The sequence below is a fragment of the Rhincodon typus genome, chromosome 49 (genome assembly GCF_021869965.1).
Source record: "Rhincodon typus isolate 14 chromosome 49, sRhiTyp1.1, whole genome shotgun sequence".
Lineage (NCBI taxonomy): Eukaryota > Metazoa > Chordata > Chondrichthyes > Orectolobiformes > Rhincodontidae > Rhincodon > Rhincodon typus.
This window is the reverse complement of record NC_063380.1, coordinates 3,826,526-3,838,416: the sequence shown is the minus strand read 5'-3', so window position 1 is coordinate 3,838,416 and position 11,891 is coordinate 3,826,526. Positions and strand designations below refer to the sequence as shown.

Genomic DNA, 11,891 nt, shown 5'->3' with positions numbered 1-11,891 from the left:
CAGTCACAAGGACCGCGATTCCAGATAATGGCCGCCAGACGGGGCTGAGAAAACACGACGGACTTTTCAGACCTCGCTCGCTCATCCCACCCCCCTCTGCCCTTGCCCCCCTCGCGGTTCACACACCTGGACTACCCCTTTCTATTTTTTTCTTTCTTTTTTTTTTAGAAAGAAGGAACAATTTGCTTTCAGAGAGAAGAAACCCTGTAAATATTTATATTATATAACCTGTGCTTTTTAGGACAAAGTGATGGTGAAATAATTTGTACGTTTTTTAATAAGGTTCGGGCACGTGATTTTTAAAGCAAGCGGTTGACATTTTAATTCGTTGCTCCCCACCCAGCCGAGGGCTCTGTCCTTTCGCCCGTGCCACACCCGACGCACCCTGTTGTATAGTTTTTTTTTATCTAAATGATGCCGAGGGGATCTCGGGGACGGGACAATTTTGCTGAATTTTTGGGCGGCTCACGGGAAGGAAAATCCACCCAGCCCAGCCTGGCCGTAGACACAACGCGCCTTTTCTCTGGCACGCCTCACCCCCTCTCTCTCGCGCACGCTCTCCCCTCCCCCTCGGCACTGGCCGTCCGGCAGCGCGGCGTTTCAGGCAGATGTAAACGTCTGGGAGAGTGTGTGGGACTACACCCACTGAGTGAATCCGAATCCAGGGCATAATTGCTTCTGTTGGAAAGCTGGTGTTATGCTCCGCGCAACACGGCAAGTTCAGGGAGAGGTTGGATCGCGGCGTTCAGAAATTGGGCCACGGAGGTGAATCTGCTTCCTGTGGTTGGAGGGGTAACAGGGGATTCGACGTGCTGGGTGCTGGGGAAAGATGTGGTGTGAAAGAGTGTGCTGTCTCCGTTGTTGTCAGGTTCTGGAGAACTGGGCCAAGGTAAATCCTGAACAGTGTGTGGTCTGCAACGCACAGCAGTCTGTGCCATAAATGGACAGTAGTAAGTGCCTATGTGATATTCAACTTCCAGAAGACACTGGGCAGAGTTCCACACGTGAGGCTTTGTTCCTCTACCTCGCAGCTGGATGAGGTGCACTGGGAGGTGAGGAGGGCACGAGAAGCTCGTTTCACTGCTTACTGGGCCTGAAGTTGCAGGTAGCATTGCGGCGGTGGGTGGGGGACAGGGGGCCCTGGGCTCAGATAAACAACAGAGCCCACCTGGCAGGCAGAGTGTATTTCGTCGAGGGAGGGTGGCAAGACCAGGTTGCGTTCCATGCAGCGAGTCTCAGAGCGAGGCCGCAGTGTTCGGGGTGCTGGTGGTTGGAGCATCATCAGGATAGCGTTGCTAGCACGAGAGGCGTGGTCGACGAGTGGCCAGCTGCATATTCCAGGCCGTCCGCTGCTCTGGGAGCTGCCAAAAAGAGGAGGTGGTGTCGCATTTTCCCCTCACGGAGCCAATTCCTGCAGGAAGGAGGGATGACAGCTGTGGTATACACTCCCCCAGTCAAGGCCACGATGGCTAAACAAAAGGGGGTAATCATATTTTTCGAAGAGATGATAGAGACCCAAACCATCAGGAAAAGGCAGACAGATATGTGGGCAAATTTTGGAAAGATGCGAGAGAGTAATAATTGGGGATTTCAACCCGTCCCCCCAGTATTAACTGGGATGGAGAAAATGGTTCAGACGTAGAGGGGGCAGAATTCTTAAAATGTTCTGAGGAGAGTTTTTTTTAGAAAAAGACAGCTGGGACTGGTCCTAATTTTGGGGAGAGTCCAGGTAAAATGCTGGCAAGTGGGGACTAGATTAATTTAGGATACATGGTTGGCACAGGCAAGTTGGACCGAAGGGTCTGTTTCCATGCTGTACGTCTCTGGCTCTGTAAACGTTAGATGAGGCAGCGGTGATAACTCCGGGAGTGGTGGGAAAGGCCGGAGAATGGCCAGGAGAAAAGGTTTTGAATTGTTAAGAGGGGAGAGGCTGGTTTGAGAATGTTGAGATAGAATCTGCTCCAAGTGAACTGGGAACAGCTCCTTACAGGAAAATGTACACCAGGGCAGGAGGAGTCTCTCTGAAAGGAAATTGTGAAAGCATGAGGCTGAGGTGTTCCTCCACAGCAGAAGGATGGGATCAACAAGCCTAGAAAACCCTGGGTGCCAAGAAAAGATGATTAAGGGAAGCCCATAAAAAATACTGAGGCCTCAGCAGTGAAGGAACCTCTGAGGTGTGTAGAAAATGCAGAGGTTCCCAAAGGAATTGGAGCTAAGAGGGAGGGTAGGTATTTTAAAAACTGGTGGGTAAACAAAGGAAAGTAAGTTTTATAAAGTACGGTCGGGGCAGGAGGATAACCAGGGAAAGAGCAAGGCTGATTAGATGACCTAGGTAACACAATGTGTGGGAGATTGCGGAGTACTTGGAAGAGAATGGTAAAACAGGGCTGAGTCAGCGCAGCTTTGTCCAGGGATGGCCGTGCTGGATAAATCTGAGAGAATTCTCTGAGGAGGTAACGAGTGAGTTAGACAAAAGGAGAGCCGGTGGACGCAATCTATTTGGATTTCCAGAAGGCCTTTGACAAGGTGCCGTGCGGGAGGCTGCTCAGTAAGGTGTTGGGGGCAAGGTACTGGCATGGATAGAGGATTGGCTGGCTGGCAGAGAGTGGGGAGAAAGAGCTTTTTATTTTCAGGTTGGCAGCCAGTAGCTCGTGGAGTTCCACAGGGGGTCAATGTTGGGACCACTCGTATTCACATTAAGTCATTGAATCATACGGTATAGAAGAGGTCTTGTGGGTCTGTACCACCAGAAATAGCAGTCCCATTTTTCCACCCAAGGCCCATAGCCTTGAATTTTATGACAATTCACGTACTCACCCAAGTATTTTTTAAAAGGTTATGACGCTTCCCATCTCAGCTACCCTCCCAAGTAGTTTGTTCCAGATTCCCACTTCCATCAGGGTGACAACTCCTTCAATCCCCTCTCAGCCTCCTGCCTTTTGCTTTAAAACCCTGCTGTAGACCCTTCGACTGAGGGGAACAGCTCCTTCCTGTCTTACCCCATTCATGCCCCTCATAATCTTATCCATCTTAATCAAGCTTCCTCCCCACCCCCAGCCACACCTTCTCTGCTATGAAGAAAACATCCCGAGCTTATCCAGGATACTTTCTCCGAGCTTATCCAGCCTCTCTTTGTAGCTAAACTGCTCCATCCCAGGCAACATCCTGGGTGTATCTCTTCTGGTAACAATCAGATCCTTCCTATAGTGTAGTGACCAGAACTACACAGCTCCAACATCACCACCTTACTCTCGTAATCTATGTCTCGACTGATAAAGACAAGCATCCTGTTCGCCACCTTAACTACCCTACTCCCCTCTAGGGATATATGTACATTAACGATCTGGATGAAGGAACTGAGGGCATTGTTGCTAAGTTTGCACATGACAGAAAGGTTGAGGGAGTGGGGAGTCTGCAGAAGGACTTGGAGAGGCCAGGAGAGTGGGCAAAGAAATGGCAGATGGAATACAGTGTGGGAAAGTGAGAGGTTATGGACTTTGGTAGGAAGTATAGAGGTGTGGACTGTTTTCTAAATGGGGAAAGGCTTTGGAAGCACAAAGGGACTTGAGAGTCCTAGTTTGGGATTCTCTTAAGGCTAACATGTAGGCTCAGTTGGTGGTTAGGAAGGGCAAGATGTTAGCATTCATTTCGAGAGGGCTAGAACACAAGAGCAGGGATGTACTGCTGAGGCTGTGTAAGGCTCTGGTCAGACTGCACTTGGAATATCGTGAGCAGTTCCGAGCCCCGTATCTGAGGAAGGATGTGCCGGCTTTGGAGTGGGTCCACAGGAGGTTTATGAGAACTATCCCGGGGATGAAGGGCTTGTCGTATGAGGAGTGGTTGAGGACTCTGGGTCTGTACTCCGTGGAGTTCAGGTGGATGAGAGGGAACCTGTTTGAAACTTAAAGATTGCCGAGAGACCTATACTGAGTGGACGTGGAGAAAGTGTTTCCAGACTAGGACCCGAGGTACAGCCTCAGAGCGGAGGAGGAATTTCTTCAGCTGAAGGGTGCTGAATCTGTAGACCACATTGCTGCAGTGAGCTGTGGAGGCCAAGTCATTGAGTGTATTTAAGACAGAGATAAGTTTTTGCTTGGTCAAAGAGACCTAAGGTTATGGGCAAAAGGCAGGAGAATCACGTAAAACATATTAGCCATGATCTAATGGTGCAATAGACTCAAAATGGACTGATGGCCGAATTCTGCTTCTATGGCTTACACTCTCATAGGGAGTCAGAAGATGTAGGTCAAGTTTTAAATGAGGACTTTGTGTCTGTATTCACTACTGACAAGAGTGAAATATGATACGATATGCTTGAACCTATTACAAGTGAGACAGAGGAGGTGTTAGCCTGTTTAAAATTGGAGAAATTCCCGGGGCCAGGATGAGATGTAGCCCAGGCTGTTCTTGGAGTCGAGGGAGGATAACGCAGGGGACCCTGACATGAGAGAGGTTGACGAGGATTGGAGGACAGCGAATGTGGTACCGTTATTGGAGAAGGCTGGCTCAGTGAGTCCAGCGTTGGGGGGATGGGGGTGGGGAAGGATGGGAATATATTAATGTTGGTATGGCTTTGTTGGAGAAAATCATGTCCTCCCGAGGAGGTGATGAAGTGTCGGAATGAGGGTAGTGCAGTGGATCTTCAGTCGGGCCATTGCCATGGTCTTGCAGGCTGGTTAGGTATGGTCTCTGGGATCCAGGGTAATCTGGTGAGGTGGATCCCAAACGGGCTGAGAGGGTGACAGCCAAAGACTTTTTATTTTTTTGTTTTGTGTGACTGCAAGCTGGTGTTCAGTGACGGACGTTACTAATCTGAAAACAAACTTAGGAGGTGTGATGGGTAAGTTCTCAGCTGATGTGAAAATTGTTGGGGCGCTAAATAGCGAAGCAGAAACCTGAAGACTATGAGCTGGTATGGACGGACTGAACACTGGCCAGTAGAACTTTATCGTGAAAAATGGGAGAACCTGAAGGATGGCAGGACCCTGGAAAGTAGAGAGGAACCCTGTGTGAACGGCTATAGATCCTTGAAGGCAGTGGGACGGCTGGTCAGGGAGAGATATGGGATACTGGTCTTTCCTGGTTAAGCCAGGAGCAGGGAGGTGTGGGTGGAGCTGTGTGTGATGTTAGTTAGGCCGAAGCAGGGAGCACTGTGTGCTGGTCCAGTCTCCCCTCTGTAGGAAGGACGCAATTGCAGTGGAGACAAGATTCCCCAGGGTGGGGCCGGAGAAATTCGGCTAAAAAGAGGGGCTCAGTTATTTCCCTCCTAGAGTGGGGAAGGCTAAGGGTTGGGGGGGGGACCCTGATTGAGGGTGTACAATGCTCTGAGGCAGAGGCAGGGCATTTGGAACAAGCCTGAATTGAGGGGGGTTCAATGACTTGGGGTGGGTGGGACACAGTCTGAAGGGGCCGAGCGGGAGGTTCAGAGGGGATTTGGGGAAGAAATCTTTGAGAGGAAGCTGGAACCAAAGAAGACTCCGCCATCAACATGTTGAAGAAGTAACTTGATGATCACTAAAAATGCCATCGCATACAGAGTCCAGGACAAGTGCTAGAAAATGGGGTGAAAGTAGATAAGTTGTCAAACAGGGAGACCTTGGGGTGCAGGTTCGTAGGTCCCTGAAAGTGGAGTCACAAATAGCCAGGGCAGTGAAGGTGGTGTTTGGGACGCTCGGTCAGTGAAATGAGTATAGACGTTGGGAAGGTCATGTTGCGGCTGTACAGAACATTTTTGGAATACTGCGTTCAATTCTAGCCTCCCTGCTAATAGAAAGGATATTGTTAAACTTGAGAAGGTGCAGAAAAGATTTAAGAGGGTGTTCACAGGGTTGAAGAGTTTGAGCCCGAGGGAGAGGCCGAATAGGCTGGGGCTATTTTCCCTGGAGCGTTGGAGGCTGAGGGGGTGACCTTAATGAGGGGCATGGATAGGGTGAATAGCTAAGGCCTTTTTCCCCCAGGGTAGGGGAGTCCAAAACTAGAGAGGCATAGGTTTAAAGTGAGAGGGGAAAGATTTAAAAGGGACCTAAGGGGCAGCTTTTTCACTCAAACCAGATATCCTAAATTAATCCAGTCCCATTTGCCAGCATTTGGCCTCATATCCTTCTAAATCCTTCCTATTCCTGTCCCCATCCAGATGCCTTTTAAATGTTATAATTGTACCAGCCTCCAACACTTCCTCTGGCAGCTCATTCTGGAGTGAGACCACATTTGTTGGAGTGGTGTGTGCAATTCTGGTCACCACACTACAGGAAAGGTGTGAATGTTTTAGAGGGGTTGGGGGGCAGAAGAGGGTTTACCAGGATGTCGCCTGGATTGGAATGGATTTGTTAGGAGGAGAAACAGTTGGACAAACTTGGACTGTTTTTGCTCGAGCGTTGAGGGTGAGGGGCAACCTGATAGAAGTCTATAAAATTATGAGAGGCAAGTCGAGGCTGGACAGTCAGTCTTTTTGCCCAGAGTGGAAATGTCAAATACTAGGGGGCATAGGTTTAAGGTGAGAGGGGGGGGGAATGTTTAAGGGAGATGTGTGAGGAAAGATTTTTACATAGAGGTGCACGGAACGTGTTGCCAGGGAAGGTGGTCGAAGCAGATACAATAGCAATGTTTAAGAGGCATTTAGGCAGGGATAAGGAGCAGGGGGAGGCAGGTGGGATCAGTTTAGAGTGGGCTGAAGCGCCTGTTCCTGTTATGTAACATTCTATGTTTCTGAGACTGTCAAGTGAGATGACGGGTCAGAATACAACAAAAAAAAAGCAGAGAATGACTATAATGTTGAGATTTGATTCATTATTGTTGTGTGTGCCCAGGTACAATGAAAGGTTTTGTCTTGTGCATGGTGCAGGCAGGTCATACTATCGACGAGCGTAGAGGAAGGGGCTGAGTACAGAGGGTCACGGATTATCATGGAGGTGACTTTCCTGCCTATTCTCCGCGATGCTGGTCTGGAGGTCAGCAAGTCGAGGATCCAGTTGCAGAGGGCAAAGCAGAGACCTGGGTCTCAGAGTTATTAGAGGATAGGAGAAAGCCAGCTCCAACTGTTAGAATTGATAGAGTTTCTGTCGATATCAAAAAAAAACAAGGGTTTCTGATTTACAGCACCTACAGTTCTTTCGGTTTTTAAATAACCTGAGAGTTGGTGCTGTCGAGGATAAGAATAAGACCATAAGACAAGGGATGAGAATGGGAATTACTCATGGATAAAGAAGCCAAGGCAGATAAAATGACCATTGTAACGTAGCGAAGAGAGAAGCAAAAAAAAAAACAAATTACAGTGAAAACATGGACCTCATTGTCGGTTGAAGAGCCATCTTCTTGAAACTCTGAGACCCAGGTCTCTGCTTTGACCTCTGCAAATAGGTCCTCGACTTGCCGACCCCCAGACCAGCATCGCTGAGAATAGGCGGGAAAGTCACCTTCACCATAATCTGTGAGGATCTGTACTCAGCCCCTTCCTCTCCGCTCGTGTATGGTATGACCTGCCTGTACTGCATGCAAGACAAAACCTTTCATCATACCTGGGCGCACACAACAATAATAAATCAAATCTCAAGGGTGACTAAGAATGGCCAATAAACATTGACTGGACACCCAGCACTGCTCACATCCTATGAGAGAATATTTAAAACAAAAAAACAGGCTATGGATAACGGGAAGCTGACAGCATATTGTATTTGGATGTCGAGAAGGCACTTAAAGGTTATTCTACGAAATAGGAGGTCATGGTCGCTGGAGAAATGTGCTTGCATTAGAGTGACAGAAAACCGAGGATGCAGGAAATGGGTCTTGTTCAGACTGGAAGGCTGTGACTCACCAAATTCTTAACAAATTCACCCTGCCCTTTGAGAGCGAGGAGGTGGAATCAGATGGAATGGGAGTACAGCTGAGTAAATGTAACTGCAAAGACATGAGGGAGGAGGCTGACCAGAGATGAGTGGGAGGGGAACGCATTGTAGAATCCCTACAGTGTGGAAACAGGCCCTTCGGCCCAACAAGTCCACAAATTTACACATCCCTGAACACTATGGGGTAATTTAGCACGGCCAATCCACCCTAACCTCCACATCTTTTGGACTGTGAGAGGAAACCAGAGCACCTGGAGGAAACCCACGGAGACACGGGGAGAATGTGCAAACTCCACACAGACAGTGGCCCGAGGCTGGAATCGAACCCGGGTCCCTGGCGCCATGAGGCAGCAGTGCTAACCACTGAGGCAGAACCGGTGAAGGGAGTGGGCAGAAATCTCGAATATAACATGGGATAATGTGAAGCTGTTGACTCTGTTAGGAAGGTACAGAACCAGAGTGCTGTTTAAATGGCCTGCAGAATTCTGAGGTGCAGATAGACAGATCTGGGTGTTCTAGGGCATGGGTCACAAAATGTTGGTTTGCATGTAATCGCGAAGGGGAATGGAACGCTATCCTTTGTTGGGAGAGGAATTGAATGTAAAAGCAAGGAGGTTATGTTTCAGTGATCTCAGGCACTGGTGGGACCACACCTTGCTCACTGTGCGCAGTTTCTATCTCCTTATTGGATGGCAGATATGTCGGAGCTGGATCAGAAGAAGTTTCCTGGATTGATAGCTGGGATTAAGTGGGTTGTCTTCTGACCTGATTGGAGTGTCAGGGACGCTGAACAGTCCGGACAAGGTGGAAAGTGAACAGGATGTTTCCTCCTGTGGGTCAGTCCAGAAGGACTGAATGGCCAGCTTCCAAGATATTCGGCCACCAGGGCGGCTCAAAGTCGCCAGTTGCCCAGATCTTCCTGCGTGCTGCCCGATTTACTCTGTGGATCAGTAATGCAAAGTCCGAGGCAAATGCCTTCCTATCCACCATGTCCATGCCCCTCATGATCTTATACCCCTCTCTCTGGTTTCCCCCTCAGCCTTCTCTGCTCTAAACAAACCCGAGCTTTCCCCAGCCTCTCTTCCTCGCTGGAATGCCTCACCCCACACAACATGCTGGCAAATCTCCTCTGCACCCGCTTCCAGCACAGTCGCATCCTTCCTATAGTGCGGGGAGCAGAACTGCACGCACGCACGCACGCACGCACACACACACACACACACACACACACACAGTGCTCCTGTGGCCCGACATCACCTCCCTGCTCTCAGAAGCATTACTCTGTCCTGCCACCTTCAGGGATCTGTGGGACACACACACACAGACGCCTGCAGGGTCCCTCTGAGATTCCCGGTGCCCTGCTATTCCTTGAGTGCCCCCTTATCTTGCCCCTTTCCTCCAAACTCACATTTACCAGGGTTACATTCTGTCTGCCACTGATCTGACCAATCCGTCTCTATCTTCCTCCGACCTAACACCAACTCACCTCGCTGTGCGCCAATCTTGCATGTCAGCCCCAAAAGAATTATCAGCGTCCTCCCCGTACCCATCCTTTGTATATCTCTGAAAGAGGAAGGGATCCATGTGGTACACCACTGTGCACGGTGCTCCCAGTCACACAGACAGCCTTCCACTGTAGTTCTTTGCCTCGTGCCACTACAAGCACGTTTAGGATCCCTGTTGCCTGCCTACCCTGGATCCCCAACGAGCTCTTTAACCTTCTCCTTCGGTTTCCCAGGCCGGACCTTCTCAAATGCGGAGTCGTGATTCCAGATGGGATCTGTCGGCTGGAGTGGGCCATTTCTCTAAGATAGTGTCTGAGCCACCTAAGGCTTCACCTCCACTTTCCCGTCTGCTCCCCTCCAGCGTAACCGTCCGCCCAAACTGTCTCGAAGCCCGGCGCCGACCCAGCTCCCTGCCACACTCCAGCTGCACTTGGTCGAGGTGCTGCAAAATTTGTCCTCGTTGCCTCCTCGCCACAGCCTGAGCTTCTGGGATTGCCAGCGGCTCAGCTATAATTCGTTTCGGCCTGCTTTCGAGCCAATCGTGCATGAAGGTGGCCCTGACAAATTATCACGCTGTACTCCTCCCTCTCTGCTTGCACCAAACCCTTACTGTCGTGTCTTGGAACGTTCTGCAGTCTCTCTCCGTTTCAACCAGCACACCCTGCTTTCACGTCCTTTGCACCTACGTTGTATTTTCACACAGCGTGCCAACTTGTTGCCCATTCACTCAACTGATTTATATCTCTCTGCTTTCCCAGCTATCTTTATATCGTTGGTAACTCTGGCTACAATGCATTGCTGTCCCTGCATCCATGGTGCACTGATCCACTTATCTCCAATTCCTGTTTATTAGCTAACACTGTCAATCATCCCCAGCGTCACACACTCTCGCTTTCTGCGACAATATTTTATACTTGCATCTTCTGGAACTTCTTTTTTTGGTATGCCACATCGACTGGCTGCCCACCCCGCCCATTCACGCTGCTTGCTGCGGCTTCAAAAAGACTCATAAATCTGTCAAATAAATGTCCGCCCCTCACAGAACCGTGTTGAATCTGCCTTTTGCATAATGTACGCAGAAATAAGTCATCTCCAACTGTGGCCCACATACCTCTGCAGCCTGTACCACTCCTCCCCCACTTCAGTGGCACTCCTCAACCACCAGACACCCCCTCAAACTGATGGACTCCTGGCCCTTCCTAAATCTGGGACTCCTCACCCGTCCCCACAAACTGAGAGAATCTGCACCCCCCACACTGTCAAGCATCATCCGTGTGAAGCACGCCGAAGTTGAGCATCTCTTCAGCGACTACCAGAGACCCTTGTCGACCGGGAAAACAGGACCGGATCTGTCCATCTGCTCCCATGATTGGCAGGGTGCTATTATCCACCAATAGCTCCCCTTGACCTCAGTACCATCATGGTTCCAGTGGAATTTGCCAAGTGGATGTGGCGGGTTCCTATCACAGTCAGCACCAGATTGTTCCAACTCTCCATCCGAGGGGCCTGCAGGGGGTCAGAGCGAGAGAGACAGACAGACAGACAGACACACACACAAAGAGAGGGACACACACAGAGCAAGACACACATACACGCACGGGGGAGAGAGAGAGACACACACACACACACAGAGAGAGAGAGAGAGAGACACACACACTCGGCGAGAGAGAGAGACACACACACACACACACACACACAGAGCAAGAGAGAGACACACACAGCGAGTGAGACATACACAGACACACACAGACACAGAGCGAGAGACACACACACACACAGAGAGAGAGACACACACACACAGAGCGAGAAAGAGAGAGACACACACAGAGCGAGAGAGAGAGAGACACACACACACACACACACAGTGAGAGAGACACACACACACACAGAGTGAGAGAGAGACACACACACACAGAGTGAGAGAGAGACACACACACACACACACACAGGAAGAGAGACAGAGAGATAGACACACACAAACAGAGCAAGACACACACACACACACTGAGAGAGAGAGAGAGACACACACACAGAACGAGAGAAAGAGACACACACATAGAGTGAGAGACAGAGAGAGACACACACACACACAGAGCGAGAGAGACAGAGAGAGACACAGAGAGAGAGAGAGAGACACACACACAGAGCGACAGAGAGAGAGAGAGAGACACACACACAAACACAGAGGGAGAGGGAGAGAGAGAGAGGCACACACACACAGAGCGACAGAGAGAGAGACACACAATCGCACACACACAGCGAGAGAGAGACACACGCAGAGAGAGAGAGAGACAGAGAGAGAGAGAGACACACACAGACACACACAGGGAGAGAGAGAGACACACACACAGAGCGACAGGGAGAGAGAGAGAGAGACACACACAAACACAGAGGGAGACGGAGAGAGAGAGAGGCACACACACAATCGCACACACACAGCGAGAGAGAGAGACACACACACACACACACACGCACACAGAGAGAGAGACACACACACATACACATGGAGAGGGAGAGAGAGAGAGAGAGACACACACACACACAC

The 11,891-nt window shown here is 50.0% G+C and overlaps 1 protein-coding gene and 1 long non-coding RNA gene across 2 annotated transcripts in view; one reads left to right on the top strand and one right to left on the bottom strand.

Annotated features, from left to right (window-relative positions):
• The window catches only part of LOC109926607 (autism susceptibility gene 2 protein homolog), a 17,395-nt gene extending 17,185 nt beyond the window's left edge, over nt 1-210 (top strand). The window contains 1 exon segment of the mRNA XM_048620909.1: nt 169-210. Within this exon segment, the coding sequence (XP_048476866.1) occupies nt 169-210 (42 nt within the window).
• Nucleotides 211-262: 52 nt separating this feature from the next.
• The window catches only part of LOC125488093, an 18,823-nt gene continuing 7,194 nt past the window's right edge, over nt 263-11,891 (bottom strand). Inside the window, exon 4 of the long non-coding RNA XR_007266210.1 lies at nt 263-1,411. This is a non-coding gene — a long non-coding RNA (uncharacterized LOC125488093). The remainder of the gene's footprint in view (nt 1,412-11,891) is intronic.